Source organism: Odontesthes bonariensis, chromosome 11 (genome assembly GCF_027942865.1).
Source record: "Odontesthes bonariensis isolate fOdoBon6 chromosome 11, fOdoBon6.hap1, whole genome shotgun sequence".
Classification (NCBI taxonomy): domain Eukaryota; kingdom Metazoa; phylum Chordata; class Actinopteri; order Atheriniformes; family Atherinopsidae; genus Odontesthes; species Odontesthes bonariensis.
The window spans coordinates 16,127,745-16,146,979 of NC_134516.1; the positions used below are offsets into that span (position 1 = coordinate 16,127,745).

Below are 19,235 nucleotides of genomic sequence, written 5' to 3' on the forward strand. Positions count from 1 at the left end.
AACGCCGTCGCCGTGTGCAAGAAAAGCACATCTGTCGAAATGTTCTGTGTTTATCTGTCGTTACCGTTGTCGTGGGCACGTAGCCTCAGATGTCTGAGGACTTGTTGTGCTGAGGCATTCAGTGGGTAAGAAACTTACATCAACGAACTCCAGAATCAGAAAGTTTTATTGCCAAATAGGTTTACATATACAATACTTTATTGTTGGCATGCTGCGTAGATGCAACGCTTGAAGGTCTGGGCTGACTGATGCAGCTTCTGAATACCATTTTTATTGTCAAAATTTAAATGTTCAAACCACAACCAAAATAGAAACAATTGAAGATTAAACTTATGAAAGTTACGTCTTAAAATCCTCTGTGATGAGAAAGGCAGAGTGACCTTTGGGGATTTTAGCTGGAAATGATACTTTAAAAGTGTTGTAAGGAAACTTCTACTTGGTGGTATTTCCTGTTCAGTTTTCATCATAAAAGCGTGTATTTATCTGAACATCTACTTTGGGGGAGTTTCAGATTTCCACACAGTCAAATACAAAGTGTTTTATTTATGTGAGATATTCTACAGTCTACCAACTTGTTCTTGTAGTGGAACAACGGTATTAGCTGAAGTCGATGATATGGAAATGGAGGATGGGACGAAGATACAACCTGTCTCTGTCACCTTTCCTGAGGGTAACACTGTTCGTGCCCAGGATCACAATGAGGTATAGTTCTATTGTCGGGACAATAAACCCCTCATATTGACAAAAACAGAAATAACAAAACGAGGGGAAAAAAAGAGTTATTTTTACTTGTCAAAAGGTCAGAATATAAAACCACTTTGTGGGTGGATGATGAAAACTGTTTTGTATCAAATGTTATAGATACTGTAGATATAAATATTTGTTTTGTCCTTTGAAAGCCTTTTTTTTTTTTTTTTCAGGAAGCCAAAGTCACTTCTCTGGTCTGCACTGTGTCATTCTGCTCTGATGTTCCTCTTTCCATGTGGACAACTATCACCTTTGCTGACCACATGAACAACAGGTGACATTGAATTCAAATGAAATAAAATCGAATGCATTTAAGTGTAGTTTCCATCAAGAACTAAGCTTTCATTTTTAACTCAATCTGTAACTGCTACATTACACTGTGACAAATAGTTGCAAGAGGCTTAATATTAATCTTGAATGTGCCAAGTTAAAGAGGAGGATATTTGCTTTTGGTAGTAGATAATGTTTATAAGTCACAAGCTGTAATTTGAACACGTATGTAGGTTACTGAATAACACTTTGCTAATAATTAGTTAATTAATCCTTTTTTTCCCTTCATATTTCTTGAGTTAACTCTTCTTTTTTTTTTTTTTTTTTTTAGCATTGTCTTTCTTTGGGGCCCTTACCATGGTTTCCCTTCTCATGTATTACCCTCAAATAAAGGCTAAATCAACTGTGAAGGCTGTCGCACTAAAACTAAGAAATTCAGTTACTCGTTTCTAATTTTCTTCTTCTTCCTCACCTTGCTTTCTCACTTGTAGGGTCCACTTCTTAGGCAACATGTTGTATTGCACTTATCTGTTGTTGTACATGTACACAGCATGCAGAGGAATTCATACATTTAAGTTGAGAAAGTCCATCTAAACTTTTTGTCTGTCTCTTTGACTTTGCTTTTCTTCTTCAGATTCAGGGTTAAGTTGTGTGCTATTGCTGACAACTGTCTGCTAACAGTCTGGCCCTACATGGCACTGCACCACTCTGATCAACGGGTAGTTCTCAAAACGGGTACTGTTGAACTTGTATAAAACGCATGACTTGATGTGGAGCTGAATAACTCTGAAGTAAAACACCTGCTGAAAAAATTTAAAAGAAATCCAAGTATTATAATTTAAACACTTTTCTCTATGTTGGTTTTCAATATTTCATCAGGGGCCACAGCTGTAGAGGCAGTTCTACAGTGCTATTGCACACCAAGTCCCGCATCCGGCCTGACATCATCATCTTCATTTGATCACAACAGCTCAACAAACAAAAACTCAGGTTAGAAAATTAAATATGTTTCACTCGCATGGTTGTGGATGTTTTATAGTAAATGTAGATGGCTTCTTCAGATTCCTTTCCAGACAGCGACAGTGTGAGTGAACAGGCCAGCAGGGACACGTATGCCTCTCCTAACAGAGGGCTCTCGAGCAATCTCAGCATCCCAAAATTCCCTGTTGCCAACACAGAGGAAGGACAATATTATCAGAATGTATTATTGGCTGTGGAGAGGTGGTTTAGCCTCTTTGGTTGGCCAAGTGGACCACATCCTATCACTATACCACACACACTCAGAAGGTGGGGAAAAGCTTCCTTTTTCTTTTTTTCTTTACTTCACAGTACTTTTTTTTATAATGTAAATCCCTCTCTCCATTCAGAGTTGTGTCAAAAATTCAAACAAACCAGTTCAAAGGAGGGATTTATGGAGTCAGTCAAAATAAAGATACAAGGTAAGTGTACGCATTGGTTGGCATATTATCAGTACAAAGCTTAGCCAAATGGTATTTTTGTCATTCATGTCTTAATGCGTTTCAAATGATACATTTTTATGCTGCAAAGTAGTGAAAGCTAACATTTGTCACAATTACATCAATATAGCTTAGTACTGTATATTTAATCAGTGGCCACCCATTGCATTGTATAATGTTTCTCCTAGAAATAGATCTCAAAAAACAGGAAAGGTTCCCATTTCATACGAGTGGACAAATAATGCTGGCTAGATGCATGGATTCGGCTCTGTGACCCTCAACACTGTTTTTGTATGTATTGTAGGTCTGTCGTGGACATGCTTCATCATTTGACTGGTAAACGGATTCCCGGTATTAGCCTCTGTCAAACCTTTTCCAGTGATCTAGGCCAGCGCACTGATCAGCTGCTTCAACAGTATGAGGCCATGCTTACTTTTCTCAGGTGAACTTTTCCTTCATGAGAACAGACACAAAACCTTTTGACCCTTTTCAGTCATGCAACTTGTGTAGATGTTTAAGAATTTTGACATATTGGTCATGTGTCTGGAGGAACATGGCAGTGCAGAAAGCCCTGTTTTTGTTTTTGTTTTCCCCCCTGGCAGAGCCAAACTCTTAAGCAGAGTTAACTGCGCTGACCATATAGTGCTCAGAAAGTCAACAAACGGTACAATATCAAAGTCATTATAAATCACAAAACATGAACAAACAGTTTTACTATTTAGGAGAACATGAGATTGTTTTCATGTCGGATCAGTCTTAGAAATGTTTTTCCATCAGTGAAAGTGGGGACGAGGCTAGTATGCGCGTAGTAATGAGATTAAAACTGCTTAATTTAAATGTCTCCTTTTGCAGACAACAGGATGAGTTTTCATAGGACAAACATGTAAATATTCTACAAACAATTATGAGCACTGATAATGAACTAAGTGACAAAATGTGTTGCCATAGTTTTACTGTAGTCAAACTTTGTATGGTGCAGTTTTGTGGCTTTTTAGTGTTTATGTCCTTCTGAATACAGTGGCAAGAATATATATGTAGTGGATCCTCTTTAAATGAAAAGCCTACATTTCTTTATCAAATTCATGAAGCCCGCAATCTCACAATTTCATTTTCCCCTGTCCACTGAAATCATGTGCTCAGGGTCCAGGGAGCCTGCCTTAGTCACATCAGACCAGAGTATTTGTTGGATGTTCTGGAGTTTAAACACTGGTGCTCCCTGCAGGTAACCTACAGTTTACACCCTCACCATGAAATTGCATGTACTCTAGATTTATTTTTATTTATATATTGTTCTACTTGTGTTTTCTCAGTTGAATGATATAAAACATGGCCTAGACCACAAGAGTTTTGATTACGAGTCTCTTAGCAAACGGTCCTGGACTGATGTGCTTCTACAAATATACAAGGTAAAAATCTTTTGTCTACTTTCAGTTTGTCTTGTTAAATCTATTGTTGTATAGGCTATGCCCCGATTTCCCTCTGTTACTTTCTTGCACATTTTGTTTTACCTGCCTTTGTATTTCTCTCCCCGACTAGCAGTAATTGTTGAACTAATGGTTATTTATTCACAATCAAAGTTTGAGTTTCATTCCTAACCACTTAAAAAGAATCTTAACAATATTTTTGTCTCAGGAAGCTTGGAAAAATAAATAAATAAATAAAAAATTTAAAAATTAAATGAAATTAAGCAAAATTAGCATCAACTTACTAAATCCCAGGGTTGAGTTTTCCTTTTCACATTCACAGGTTCTGGTGTTGTGTCGGGTGTCATGGAAAGGCCTGAACACAGCTTTGAACCACAAAAACACAGATGAACTTTTTCTTGAATGTACACAGTCTCTGGCTAGTAACATCTATTCATCCTGGGAGCTGAAAGTGCTCTCATGGCTTCAAATGCACTACCAGAGCATGAGGAAGACTGTGTGGGGCAGAGGTAAGATGCACAAAATCCACATTTTTGAAGATGTAAAAAGTTGTTGTTTTTGTTTTTTCAAGCTGACACATAAAAATAAGAAATCACACACTATAAATGCATGTATATTAATGCTTGGTTTATGATGGGCTATTCTGTAGAAGACTGCAGAAATTCAGTAACTGAAAGTGTACAATGTAAATGCAGTATGTGCATTGGACTGTAATGCTCTCAATGTGGTAAAACTGGGACAAATGGAAAAAGATGTCGAGCCTCTGTGTGGTTATGCACCCTGTGGTATACAAGTCCATCAATCTTTGAGATCAATATTTTGTTGAAATGTTTTTTTTATTTTTCTGCATTTATTTTCTGTGGTCATCTATACATTTGGAATTTTTTTATTTTTTTTAACACTTGTTTTGAAGAGAAACTGTCAGCCCCGGCAACCATGTGGTACATATTCATAAATGTTTCTGGTTAATAAGTAGGTAACTACTGTGTTGAAATGATTTACAGATGGCGTCCCACCAGCTCGCTGGATAGTGAACTTTGATATGGACTTAACAGATGGACTGGTGCTAGCTGCTCTGCTTGCTGCATACTGCCCTTATCTGGTGTGTTTGTATGTGCGTCTCCGTGTCCATAATCGTCTTGTTTTTTTGTTGTAGAAGTGAGACTGAGGGAGAGAGCGCTTGCCCCAAATTAATGTTTTCAAATCGGTTTGTAAAGGGATGCTTGAAAGGGTTGGAAAACCCAGACATCAAGCTTCATGAAGGACACAAGGAATGCAACTGTTTTGCTATTGTTTACCTTTCTAGAAGAGCCACTTCCAAAGGATGTACACCACAACTAACACCCTGGAGCAGATCCTCCACAACAATATTATTGTGGCTCGGGCTTTAACTTTACTTTGTCTCAACATAAACGTGCAGGTAAATGCCACATAGGAAAGGTGGTGATGATGGCAAAAAAAAAAAACAAGGCACAATATTCCTGTAACTGAATGTGCATGATGTGTTTAGCCCACAGACCTGTCGGATCCTAATCCTGTGCAGATGTTGATTCTGTGTGTTCACCTGTATGAGATGCTGCCTCAGTTCCTACCCTCACGCACCATTACTCTATCAGGAAGCCTACATGGCACTTTCAGCAAGCAGGTAAAATCTAAGGAATGAGCGTCGGGAGATTCAAAATGGTTTGAATAATAACCTGGACTGTTACTGTCACACATGCAGACATAAAACACTGTTACCGGGACTTCACGCAGACGCGCAAACAAACAAGGATTATCAAGAAACATCAGTTTAAAAACTTAACAAAATAGGTGCCTTTTTTGGTGCCAAACAAAACAGAGTTCATTATGGTATTGTTTTCTGTCAGGAGCATTTGTCTGCTTTCAGCATTAAAAACGGGTTTATTTCTGTGTGAACTGCAGGTGCTTTTGAAAAACCCGACCTCGAAGCCTATCAAATACCAGGTACTCGTTTTAGGAGAGGATGCCCATTTCTTCTCCCTCCCTAATGGATTTCTGGTCACAATTCCCCCAAAGTAGGTCTTCAATGAGAACATAAACATTTGTACATTTGTCAAGTGTTTTTAAATAATAAACTAGATAATAGCATCATGTGAACCAAATACTTAAATAACAAACTGCCTAAATAGTCACTATAGGCATGTGGCCTGAATTAATTCCATGACTCCCAATTCTCCTTATTCATATTTAAATGTAAAAGGTTTGCCCTACTTTTGCCTCTGGAAGCTGAATAATAACAATATATCTTGATGATGCTGTTTTTTACAGGTCAAACTCTGAATTGGCTGTCCAGTACAACTGCCTCTTCCTGCGACCTATGGAGGCAGTTCTTTTGCTCATTTCCTGCTCTGATTTTGGCCTTCGCTGCACCACTCTTGCCTTCAATCTAAGGACTCATGTCAGTCACATTACACCAGCAGTGAGTACAATGTACTACAAGGCACACCTACTGCGCCACTGTTGTGTTATGTTGTACAAACTTTGCATATTGATTTGCTTAAAGTTTGCAAACCATCTCTTTCTGAGTAAAATGTATGCACAGACATACTAAATCAATATGTGTGGAATTGAGGCTTCCTTAGTTAAACTGTTATACCTGAACACTTCTGTTGCAACATTTGATTATTTTGAATAATGTTATTAAGAAAGTACTTGGCAAAAAACAGACTTCAGGAGCCCACTCTATTGCAGCTGCCTTCCAAAAATGGGTATATAGAAATACTGAGGTAATTTTACCAAGTACAACAAACTTAACTGCTCTTTAGACTGAGTGCAGCAGCCTAGCAGCTGATGGGACATTCATGTGAGTGAGACAGGAAATATGAAGGCAACATTTTGATTATGTAGTGATGTGTAATGTAAATAAAAATGAATATAGCTAAAAAGTAAGTTATGCATGCTTATTGACAACATAATAAAATTCTCTATCGTGATTGAGATGGAGATTGATCAATAAAGAGATTTTTTTTTTTTTTCCTTTTCATCATCCAGCCCTACAGCTGATAAGACTGTATAACATACTGTCTGCTTTACACTCTCTACTTAGAATATGGTCAGGTGCAGTTCTCCATGTTACCAGCCAAAAGTGATCACAGTGCCACTAATTAACACTCTCAGCAAAGAAGCTAATTTCAGGTAGGTAAAGGATGGACATTAATACATAACAGACACCTAAATGGGAAGAGCTTTATTTTCAACAATTGTTACCTTTTCTACATCGGTTTGGGGTAATTTGGGTCCTTAGAGTATAGATGACTGATTAGTCTCCTCAATGATTCCTACAGTTAATTTATTTTATCATTATTTGAATGAATTGTACTGAGCAAAAAGTTCTACAGAAATGTTTTTCAAACTAGTCTGTCAGCAGATTTTGTGAACACATCACTTGCACCGTTATATGTTCTGTGTTGTTACCTTACATTATAGCTCTTAGATTGAATCTTTTAGATTGCCACTTGTAAAATACTCAACAGGTTTTTATACAAAAAATGAATTTAGTTTTTTTTTTTTTTTTTAAACACAATTTGGAGGAGGGAAAGTAGATGATGAACACTGTTGAAATGTGATTATGTATGCCTGACTGTGTGTTTAGGGTTGTGTTGGTGGAGTCTACCTGCAACCCACTGGAGCCTGAAACAAGAAAAGAAAGTCTCGTCCAGCAGTAAGTAATATGAGTACTGCTCACAACAGCCATTATATTACACACAAGTCAGATTAATAATATGACAGTTCTAATTCTGCAGTGGCAACTTGTGTCTGATTATGTAACATAAAGCTCTAAGACAGTTGGGGGGGCTGTGGTCATGATTCCCCAAATGAAATGACTTTTTTTTTTTTTTTTTTTTTAAAGTAAATCTTGGGCAGTTTTGGAAGGAGCAAATCATAGCAATGGAATAGAACAAATCACTTTTTGAAGTACAGCAAAGTGCAAAACTGAGCTCAAGGGGTATTGGAAGTCAGATTTTTTTGATGTTAGACAGCTACGGTTAATTTGAAGTGAATCCCTGTTCTGTCTACGCTACACACTAACCTGCTGCTCGTTGAAGTTGCATATTAAACAGACAGATTAAGTTGTGTATATCTGTGTGCTGCTGAAGTAGGTAGCACATCTCCCAAAATGTCACGCTGGTTCTTTGAGTACTGACTGCACTGCATTTGTGATCTATAGTTTTGCTACAAAAGGGTCATATGGTGGCTAACGAAAAGTAGAAGGGGGGGGGGGGAAAAAACAAAATTAATTACTTGCCTTTTAAAAAACACGCAAGCCTGTGTTAAGGAGATTCTAAGAGACTGGTTCAAAGCGGTAAGATGCACAAAATCCACATTTTTCTTTTCTCCCCCTTGTCAGTGTACAGGAGATGACATCAGACTTAATTATTGGGACTCAGGTGGAAAGTAAGTAGGAAATAACTGTACTTCTTGCTATGATAATTGCTATATATAATTACTGTTATCTTAATTGGATTCTTCTTTTGGCTGCACATGTTTATGATTACATAGGTTTATTTATTTTTTTGTGTTCACATGTAGTCGTACTTTCTTTGTTAATTACAGTAAATGTTTTGCTTGTAAAACGATCACTCGAGAGAATATCACAGGTGAAACAAGGAGCATGGTTACATGCACAGTTGAGTTGAACTGTGGTTTGAGTTTGACCAGGCCGTTTAATCGGACCACACTGGAATGCAGTGCTGTGCCCTTACTCATGTCTTCTTGTTGTCTTTATACATTTTCTGCTCTACCCAGATGGTGACGACAGGGAGTTTCAGAGTGCAACAAGGAGTGTTTGTCTAAAGTCAGGCCAAGCAGACAGTGTGAGCATCCTCTACCTGCCGTTCTTCCCAGGCACCAAATACTGCTCTGTGCTGCTGGTTTGCCCACAGGTCAGTGTTTTTGTGTTCAGCTATACTTTTGGCAGACAGCAAATCCCCACTGGATATAAACCTAAAGTAGGATTGATTAAATCTTTGTGAAACACAATCTCATCCAGGTCACTTTACATCTATCCTACCTAGTATTTAAGAACTGACTTAAAGTGATAGTCTGGAGTAGATTCAACCTGGGGTCATTTGAACCGTGACATCCAGCCAAGTAGCCCACCCGAAGTTTTTTCGATCTTGGCTGAACATCAGCTGAGTTACTGAGTTATCCCGAATAGCTTAGTACAAGCGCTAACGGACCCTGGCAGTATCTCCAAAATTACCACACTAAAATCACATGCCATGACACCAAACTTCTACAGTAGTACAAATATGGTCTGTACTCACAAAGCGATGCATTTGGAAGTTTGAAAATACTCCAAGAGTTTATTATTATCAACACAAGCCTGATAGCTTCTCTGCTGCTAAAGCTGCGTGGACGTCACTTCCTTGATCTGGGAGCTTCAAAGTAAGATCAGGGTTGATCTACTACTGTAGACAACAAAGCAAGGCTGCTCAATTTCTCCATTGATAAAATAAATTCACAACTCTACAACATAAAAAATCATGTAGAATATAGCATATACTTTGTCTACAGTAGTAGATCAACCCTCATCTTACTTTGAAGCTCCCAGATCAAGGAAGTGACGTCGATGCAGCAGAGAAGCTATCAGGCTTGTGTTGATAATAATAAACTCCTGGACTATGTACAAACTTCCAAATGCATCGTTTTGTGAGTACAGACCATATTTGTACTACTGTAGAAGTTTGGTGTCATGGCATGTGATTTTTAGTGTGGTAATTTTGGAGATACTGCCAGGATCCATTAACCCTTGTACGAAGCTATTCGGGATAACTCAGTAACTCAGCTGATGTTCAGCCAATTTCGAAAAAACTTCAGGTGGGCTACTTGGCTGGATGTCACGGTTCAAATAACCCTAGGGTGAATCTACTCCAAACTATCACTTTAAGTCATTTTTTACGTACGTTTTGAGTGATATACAATCATGTTTGTCTGTATACACGTGTCCCATTAGGTGGGAGATATGGTGTATATGGTGAAGGCCACATCACAGTTACCGCTTCCTTCCCCTCTGTCTGCACGGTCCTGTAACACAGTTTCTATTCCCAAGAACTTAGGTAAGCATTTTAACATCATAGCACAGAGTCAAACCAGATGTTAATTACAGTAACTGCACTTATACTAACCTAATAGGATGCATCTTTCTATATTACAGAAGATAAACATATATTTTTTTTTAATAATCAGTTATTAGTTATCTTTTCCAAACTGTTCCATTGCAAAAAATGGGAAAGTCTTAAACTGAGTATATTTTCTAGTGGGCCATATTTTGTACTATTCTTGTTGCGTTTGTTGCCTAAAGGTGTGTGTGTGTGTGTGTTTATATAACATATTTACACCGCACAGCAAATCAAATAAGTAATTTATTTTATTTTTTACAAATAGACAGTGATATCAGTATATCAATGGTGAGTCTTCACTGCAAGGTGGGGGAAGTGTGTGAGGAGATGCTACAAGTACCCCGGATTAATATGCAATGGGAGCAAGCTCTGGCCGTCTGGGGTCAGAACCCCATGAACACTGATGAACTGAGGAGGCGGATGCTGACACACACTTTGCACAGCAGCACTGTGAGGGCAGCCACAGCTGCACAGAAGTTCCTCAGACTGCCGGTACACATTTATACACTCAAAAACTTTTGCCTGTCCAACAGGAGGTCAGTTGGCAGGCAGACGGCATGATTCCACACGTATGTTGCAGTTTTTACTAATGGCAAATTTTCCAGTTTTTACATGCTGTCCGTCCTTCTTTTGTCTTCCCTCATGTTTGTCCCAGCTGTTGAGGAGTGTTTACCAGAGTAATGGAATAGAATACAATGTGGAGGTTTCTTTGCCACAATACTTCACTCTACCCAGTACTGTTACAATACCTGTAAAAGAAGACACGACCATACAGTGGGAGAATGCTGCAGGTAATAAAAGAACAAAAAGACAGACCCCAGCACAGATAAATTACACAATATCCACAAAGGATGTTTAATGTGAACTGCACCCTAGCAGAGCTGCTACTGTTCTTTGTCTATAAAGAACGCTTGAATCGAGTACAGTACTGAACAGTAGGTTATCTGGGTTTTGGAAATATTCAGATCTCAACATACTCAAGTGTTAAGTAAAATGAGTGTTAATGATCTCTTCCAGACTGAATTAATGAAATGTATATCTGAAACATTATATCTGGCCCATTAATCAGATATTATTTTGTTGGGGAAAAAAAATGTTATTGGGCAGGTTTTTTTTTATTTATTTATTTATTTTTTAAATTGTAGTCCCATTAAAGGCCGATTGAGGTAAGAATTTCACCTTGATAAGATGGCTGCTGAACCATTAAAATACTTGTAATAATTCCACTCATGCACACATGATATTTATTACTTTAACAGCATGTCAATGTATTAACATTTCTGGTTTGATTGTGCTTGCCCTCTTTAAAACTCCTCCGCATGTTCGATAAGATTGTGGCTGTGTGGACGTTCCACTGCAGTTCCAGGCTGACTCAGCGGGGCAGTTTCCATGTGAGGTTATCTTCAGGTCCTGTTGTGACACCAGGGTGTACCTACTAGAGGCGCTGGTCACTCCACAGGTAGATATGAGCTGGTTTAGGAATATATTAAAGCTGTAAATTCTATAAGAAAAAGTAATTTCCTGTTTTAATTGATACTGAAACAGGAAGGATCCACCTGTTTAGACTCCAGTGTACCTGCTCTGTCCAAGCACACAACACATTCCACTGGTAGGTGGCAAGAGAAAATGTTTTGCATATTGGTCAGTCTGTGTGTGTGTGTGTGATACTTATTAAGGACTACCATAAAAATTGTTAACTTCTAGCTTTTTATTTACTTCATTTAGATGGTATGCTTGTATCGTGTCTTTAGCAACACAGATCGCATTTTAAGCCAAAGGAATATAGATTATGCAAGAAATAACTGTCATACCTTTATACTTTGAGCCAATAAGTTCAATGCCAATATAACCTTTTTTATTATAATGCTGCAGTATTAAATATTACTCTAGCAATGTTGTTGTAAGAAGTAGATTAAATTTTTTAATATAAATCGGCTGACAAACATTTAGAAAGCTGAGATGCAGCAGATAGCGGTGTGGTAGAAATCTTCAGAGATATCTTTGAATGGATTGGGGTGTTGTTTTTGTAGTGTGGCAGCAACGTGGACAGGAACCCACAGAGAACCTTTCTACAAGTGACATGTCCAAGACCAGGACCACACCATCTGCTGTTAACAAGCACAGCAATTCCTCTTCCTTCAGAAAGTGATTCAAAGTGATCCCAAATATCAAGTATGCAAAATAAACGAGTGAGTTTAAAAGAGTATTACACTCCCCGTCGGGGAATTGAACCCCGGTCTCCCGCGTGACAGGCGGGGATACTCACCACTATACTAACGAGGAGGTGACATTACGGCTATGCCTTCACGAACATCCAGTAACTTCTGTTAAATGAGTATTGCATGAGAAGTTCTATCTGTGCATGTTTCATGGTTTGACGAGGCATCATCTTGGATGAGGGTGCCACATCTAGAGCTTGGAGTTGGATAAGAGTATAATGTATAGACTGTATGTGTAGAATATATTTTGGATGCTGGCGTACACAGTCTGGCCTTAGTCTTCTGCTAGAAAAACTGCAGCTACTCCAGAGGTTTCTTTAAATCTTATTTATTGATCCACACAGATCGGAACAGGACACACCATTTGTGTTAGTTGTGGTTTCCTAAATATGGAAATAAATAAACAATAATAAAGAAATATGTCACTGACTTGAATAAACAATTAAACAAGCACACAGTACTACATGCAGAATGCAGTGAATAATGAATCTAGTGACGATAATCAGTAATACTATAGAACGGCCACACAGGGGCGCTTCAGACCACATCATTACAACAGAAAGTAAATAAAGCAGATATTGTCCGATATAAAACCCATCCACGATCATAGACACTCAATCCCAACAGTATTGTATGTTATGTAACACATATGTAACTTAAATGGACATATAAATAGGTCTGTGGAAATATATATCTAACATAAAAACTCTGTGAGTGAGAACAAACTCTACAACATGGCGGCCTGCTAGCAACCACGGCGCACACATTAGAAATGGCATGATAATGTTAAACAGTCAATGCACACTTACATTGTACTCACGCACAACCGACACTTATAACAGTAATGACGGGTCCGGCCCGGTTCGGTTTACACCGTTACGAATGTGCTCAGCGACCAACAGGTAACACTGCTGCAGTCAGGCTATATTGTTCACGTGTAAATCCAGGACTAATCGGGTCCTTCCGGATGTGATGGTGACGTCACACGCACGGCAGAGCAGGGAAGTTTGCACAGCCGCCCCCGAATTCACTTGGTGAATTTGTAGTACCACAAAGGTCTCTGCTGTGCTATATGATCAGTCTCAGTCCTCTGGCATGCCTGGCAGGGGGATGAGTTTGGCCACTGGTCGTGTGTATGTAGATCCTTTTATGTCTACCTCAGCTGCGCGTATCCGACCGTCGTCACTGGGGATCACTTTGGTGACTCGTCCAACCGGCCACAGTGCTCTGGGCAGCTGTGGGTCGATGATCATGACCACCTGATCTGGTGTGAGGTCCACAGTAGATCTATACCACTTCCGACGATGTTGAAGGTTGGGGAGATAGTTCTTGGTGAACTGGAGCCAGAAGTGATCTGCCAGCATCTGGCTGTGTTTCCAGCGGCGACGTCCAAGCAGGTCACTGTTGTGGTACACAACTTGTGGTAATGATGAATCCCGCCGCCCCATGAGCAGGAGATTTGGCGTTATGGGGTCGGGATCTGCAACGTCTGATGTAGCATAGCACAGGGGCTTAGAGTTAAGAATCCCCTCAACTTCTATAAGCACTGTCATGAGGACTTCCTCTGAGAGCACTTGGTCTTTCAGTACAACTTGCAGAGAAGTTTTAACAGATTTGATTTCTCTCTCCCAAGCACCGCCGAAATGTGGTGCCAGTGGCGGATTGAATCTGAAATGAATGCTCTGCTCAGCAAGTTGGTTCTGTAATGCTGGCTCAAGTGAGGCGAAGGCTTCTTGCAGTTCTCTGTCGCCTCCCCGGAAATTGGTGCCTCTGTCACAAAGAATTTCGAACGGCTTCCCTCTTCTTGCAACAAAGCGTCGTAAGGCGAGTAAAAAGGAGTCAGTGTCCATGCTGCACAGAAGATCCAGGTGGACACACCGAGTGGTGAGGCATTTAAAGATAATTCCCCACCTTTTCTCGTGTCTGCGGCCTATTTTAATGGTGTACGGGCCAAAACAATCTACTCCAGTAGACCAGTATGGCGGTTGGTTGATGCGCAACCGTGCAGCTGGCAGGTCAGCCATCGGAGGAATGACAGGCTTGCTGCGCCATTTGCGGCACTCTGTGCAGCCATGCTGATGTTTCTTCACAGCTTGACGTCCTCGTACGATCCAGTATGTCCTTCTTATCTCTGCGAATACACGGTCAGGGCCTGCATGCAGCAACCGGTCGTCATAGTCCTTAATCAGCAACTTTGTGACGTGGTGATTTGGTGACAGAATGATAGGATGAATGGCATCCTCTTCTAGCTTCTCTGCCTTTCGAAGTCGCCCTCCAACCCTTATCAGCTCCACATCTCGGTCGTAAACAGGGGATAGAGACAGCAAGCGGCTATTGGAGCTGAGAGGTTTACCTGCTTGCAGGGCTGTGAACTCTGCCGGGAAACTCTCCTGTTGTGCTCTCTTTAAAATGGCAACTTCTGTGTTAACTCTGTCGGCTGCAGTCATGGGACGAGCAGCCGACAGCAACCGTGCTGGGCCTGGAATGTGGAGTCTACTATGTCGGACCATGATGTCACCTGCGTTACGTCTGGGACAGGAGGACTGTTTACAGTGATGTTACCACAAAAAGTGATGTCACGGGTTTCTTCAGCTGGAGTAGATGTGGAACTTACAGCAGGATTAACTGGCCACTCGGCTGGAGGCTGGTGGAGGAAAGCTGGACCACATGTCCATCGATTGGGCTTTGCTAGATCTGCCAGAAATTTCCCCCGGGTGATATCGTCAGCGGGATTCTCTGCTGATGGAACATATCTCCAGTTGTCTACTCCGACCAGCTCCTGAATCTCTGCTATGCGGGTCCCCACAAACACCTTGTACTGCTGAGATTCAGCCTGGATCCAGTGCAGGACAGTCGTGGAATCTGTCCACAGTGTTGTTTTCTTTACTGGCAGAGTCAGCTCTGTGTGCAGGACCTTGGCTAGTTGTGCACCTGACAGAGCCGCACACAGCTCCAGGCGGGGTATAGAAAGTTGTTTCTTCGGCGCAACACGAGATTTTGCCATCACAAATGTCACCTGCACCTTTTCTTCACTGTCTTCAATTCTCATGTATGCTACAGCACCGTAGGCTTTCTCGGAGGCATCGCAGTAGATGTGTAGTTCGACTGGTGTGTCAGCAGGAACATTGGTGGTGTAACAGCGTGGCAGTGTGATGTGTTGCAGCTGTGGGAGCTCGCACTCCCACGCTTGCCATATGGGGAGGAGACTATCCACTATGGGCTCATCCCATCCTCTCTCCTTCCTCCACAGGGCTTGAACCAGGACTTTGGCACGAGTTGTATATGGTATGATGTAGCCCAGAGGGTCGTATTGGCTGGCTAAGACCCGATATACATATCTCATGGTCGGTTCAGTCACTGGGATGGTTCGGTGTTTGTAGCCGAGTGTGTCAGGTCTGCAGCGCCACAGGAGGCCAAGTGTTGACTCCTGGGGGTCAGTCTTATTTGCAGTCAGCCACAGCTCACATGCTGCTGATTTGGCTTCGGGAGGCAGATGGGCGATTACCTCAGGAATGTTGCTGGACCACTGTCTCATATCGAAGCCTCCACTGGCAAGGAGATCTCTCATCTTGTCAATGAGCTGTCTGGCTTGATCCTGAGACTGAATAGACTGAAGACAATTATCCACATAAAATGATTGCAGCACAGACTGGACCACTTCTTCATTGCCCTCACTGTGTTCTTGCACATGATGCTGCAAAGCATAGGTGGCGCAGCAGGGGCTGCAGGTAGTCCCAAATGGCAAAACACGCCACTCGTAGACATCAGGGCTGCGTTCTCTTTCACCATCACGCCACAGGAAGCGGAGGAGTGGCTGGTCTTCAGGGAGGAGCCTGACTTGGTGAAACATGCCACGAATATCTCCGCTGATGGCCACAGCATGTTCTCTGAACCTCAGTAGCACACCGAGCAGTGGTGCACTCAAGGTAGGGCCAGGAAGCAGGTTGTTGTTGAGGCAGGCTTGTTGATAGTTGAAGGAGCAGTTAAAGACAACTCTGGCTTTACCGTTATGATAAACAAGATGGTGAGGGAGGAACCAAGATTCCTTTGAACTGCTCACCTCGTCAGCATTGATCCTGACAGCATATCCAGCTCTCTCCAGCTTGTGTATCTCTTCATTGTACACTGCAGCTTGTTCAGGGTTGGAAGTAAGGCGTCGCTCTGTTGCTCTGAGGAGAGCCATCGCAGCTGTGGGTGGAGCATGGAGTGTGGGTGCATTTGGTTTATGCAACAATGGAGTAGCATAGCGGGACACACCGTCGACTGTGACTCTGATAGTCTTCTGCTCCAGTTGTTCCATAGCTGCTTTATCTTCACTAGAGCGGGTCACTTCCTTGCTGTTTCTGAACGGCAATGTGTCAAGCTTCCAGAGCCTTTCAACATGTTGGTGTAGCTCTTCTGAAGGAGAGAGGAATGTAGAATGAAGACAGCTGTTCTCACCTGATGACTGATGTAGGAAGGTGGCAGGTCCCTGCACAGCCCATCCCAGAGCCGTGCACACAGCCACAGGTCCACCGATTGGGCCAGACCGCACTGGGGATACTGGTGTTATCAGGTGAGGGTTGTCGGAACCGATGAGTAGCATAGGCTTGACTTTACTGTAGGAGTGCAATGGAATGTCTCTCAGGTGCTGGTAGTTTTGTTTCAGGCTGTCCGCTGCACATGATTGTTCAGCCAGATTCAGGTCTGCTGCTGTGAAAGCATGTTGAATGTCATGTTTCACACCTTTCTTCATCATGGGTGACATTTTGAATGAAACTGTAGCTCCCTTTAACTGCACCTTGTCCTGTCTGATTGTTCTTAGAGACAGGGTTTCTTCATTCCCCTTGAGACCCAGGTGACGCACAGCAGCTGGTAGTATGATTGTCCTTTCAGATCCGTCGTCTAGAACAGCGTAAGTATTGAGTGTTCTCTTCCCATTGTACAGGCGTACTGGGACGACCTTCAGCATCACTCTGCCTGAATGGCTGATTTGGTCCATGTAAATCATGCAGGGGGAGGTACTCACGGTCAGAACAGTCTCTGTTTGAGCTACATCATGGAGCACAGTGAGGTGTTGTTCTCCACAAGTTGAACAGGGCTTCTTCAACGTGCAGTTGTCAGGTGGATGTCCTCTCCCACACCTCCAGCATCTTTTCTTCTCCTTTATCCAGCCAGCCTTTGTATTGTTGGTGAGCTTGGCAAAGTCGCTACAGGCGTTGAGGTAGTGTTCTTGGTTACTACAGTAAGGGCAATAGGGCTTAAACCTGTCACGCTTGGATGACTGTAGTGGGGTGCTGGATGCAGGAGCTGGATTATGTTGCTGTGCCCCCTGGTGGTTGCCGAGTAGAATAGTGGCAGATTTCACTCTTGGCTGCTTCACAGTTCTGCGCTCGCGACTGTCAGCATGTGTGGGTTCTGGGGGACATGCACTTATCCGACGGGATACCTGCAGCGTCTGGACTTTCCTCTCGAGCCAGTCTGCCAGATCTGGAAGGGCATATGTCCTGTCACTGCCACTCTGGATGATTCCCCTGTTGAAGCAGTAATCTGCGAAGGCATCTCTGAAGTTGGGAGGCAGCTTAGTGAGTAGTGTGTCAACATTAGAACCACACATCAGTTCTGAAGAGGAGGGACCTTGCATTGTGCTTAACATGCCCACTAGCGTTCCAACTGATGCTGCAAAATCTTCAATACCTTGATAGTCTCCGGCCTTGACAGGTGGAGCGTTCAGGATGGCATTGAGTTCTCCCTGCACAAGCTGTCTAGGCTGACCATATCTTTGCATGAGAGCTTGCATGGCAGTAGTGTATGGCGTTGCACTGTGGATGAACCGCTTGGCTATTTGGAGTGCAGCAGGGAATCTGAGGTGGTCAAGAAGGACTTGGTACTTGTAGTCTTCACTTAAGTGTCTGTGGGGCCCAAGAACACTGTCCAGGCCCTTTTTAAGCATCAGGAAGTCACTTTCCTTCCCGGAGGCAAAAACGGTCAGTTTGGGCTTGGGGATGCCATATGATGAGGCAATAACCATCTCTAAAACACCTGGTGTATTAGTGTTGTCTGGTGGCTGTACAGGTGGAAGAGGCTGCTGAGGATAATAGTGTTGGACAGGAGGAGCAGGATAATATGCAGGCGGATAGGGGTATTGCTGAGGAGGAGGCTGCCAATACTTGGGTGCACTGTTGGCTGGTCGTGATGGGGCATGTGCAGTCTGAATCGGTGGGGCATGAACTGCAGAGACTGCAGGTGGCACCATCGAGGTAGTTGGATGTGCTGATGAGATGGAGGCTACAGAGTCCACACGTCCCATCTGTGAAAGGGGAGCCGATCGTATAGATTCACCTTCTGATGCTTGGTCCACATCAGCCTGCAGTGCAGAAGAAGCTTGGTTCACAGCCTCCGCAGGTGTAGCAGAGGGTGCAGCGTGCGTTGATGGAGCTGCAGCCCTGTCCTGATCCTGAGAGAGCACCATCGGAGCTGGGATTTTTGATGAAGATGGATAATGGATCCAGGTGGTACCAGGACACATCTTCTCAAGATGGGGAAGGCTACTGTACTGAGACATATCGGCAGCATAAGGGTGTGAGCGATATGTGGGGTGAGTGTAACCAGCCTGAGGGTGAGGAGTCAGTCGTACATTGTTCATTTCAGCCTCTAACTCTCTCATTTGGTGTCTCACGTTTTGCCAGCGTGCCTCTAGGCGCTCAAGTCTGTCATCAGGGCTCTCATAGGACGGATATGTGGACACTGGATATGGAGGGAATCCTCCAATGTTGGGTGGTGCTGCATATGTTGTCATAGGCGACACTGTCCTTGTCACGGTGTGATGAGGGGGTTGAAACGGGTAGCCAAGCTCATAGTCCTCCAGATGTCCGGGAATGCGTCGCATCCTGCTGGGACGGGGACTAGGTGGCTGCTGCTCGTCGTAATATCCTCTGCTTGTAGCCATAGCGCAGCTTGTGTACTTCCGGCTCGAAGGACCACTTGTAGAATATA

General features: G+C 42.4%; 1 protein-coding gene and 1 non-coding gene across 2 annotated transcripts in view; one reads left to right on the forward strand and one right to left on the reverse strand.

Moving 5' to 3' along the window:
• LOC142391711 (cilia- and flagella-associated protein 47-like) overlaps positions 1-19,235 on the forward strand; it is a 45,386-nt gene that overhangs the window by 17,346 nt on the left and 8,805 nt on the right. The window contains exons 27-51 of the mRNA XM_075477714.1: positions 585-702; positions 921-1,021; positions 1,652-1,752; positions 1,897-2,007; positions 2,079-2,304; positions 2,385-2,456; positions 2,779-2,916; positions 3,615-3,696; positions 3,785-3,880; positions 4,221-4,407; positions 4,903-5,000; positions 5,205-5,318; positions 5,409-5,543; positions 5,822-5,934; positions 6,188-6,338; positions 6,966-7,054; positions 7,512-7,580; positions 8,268-8,314; positions 8,666-8,802; positions 9,876-9,978; positions 10,307-10,533; positions 10,697-10,832; positions 11,373-11,500; positions 11,587-11,650; positions 12,072-12,230. Coding sequence (XP_075333829.1) covers positions 585-702; positions 921-1,021; positions 1,652-1,752; positions 1,897-2,007; positions 2,079-2,304; positions 2,385-2,456; positions 2,779-2,916; positions 3,615-3,696; positions 3,785-3,880; positions 4,221-4,407; positions 4,903-5,000; positions 5,205-5,318; positions 5,409-5,543; positions 5,822-5,934; positions 6,188-6,338; positions 6,966-7,054; positions 7,512-7,580; positions 8,268-8,314; positions 8,666-8,802; positions 9,876-9,978; positions 10,307-10,533; positions 10,697-10,832; positions 11,373-11,500; positions 11,587-11,650; positions 12,072-12,190 — 2,962 coding nt within the window. The 3' untranslated portion in view covers positions 12,191-12,230. The remainder of the gene's footprint in view (positions 1-584; positions 703-920; positions 1,022-1,651; positions 1,753-1,896; positions 2,008-2,078; positions 2,305-2,384; positions 2,457-2,778; positions 2,917-3,614; positions 3,697-3,784; positions 3,881-4,220; positions 4,408-4,902; positions 5,001-5,204; positions 5,319-5,408; positions 5,544-5,821; positions 5,935-6,187; positions 6,339-6,965; positions 7,055-7,511; positions 7,581-8,267; positions 8,315-8,665; positions 8,803-9,875; positions 9,979-10,306; positions 10,534-10,696; positions 10,833-11,372; positions 11,501-11,586; positions 11,651-12,071; positions 12,231-19,235) is intronic.
• Positions 12,253-12,324, reverse strand: trnad-guc (transfer RNA aspartic acid (anticodon GUC)). The gene has a single exon. It is a non-coding gene; the product is annotated as a tRNA-Asp (tRNA).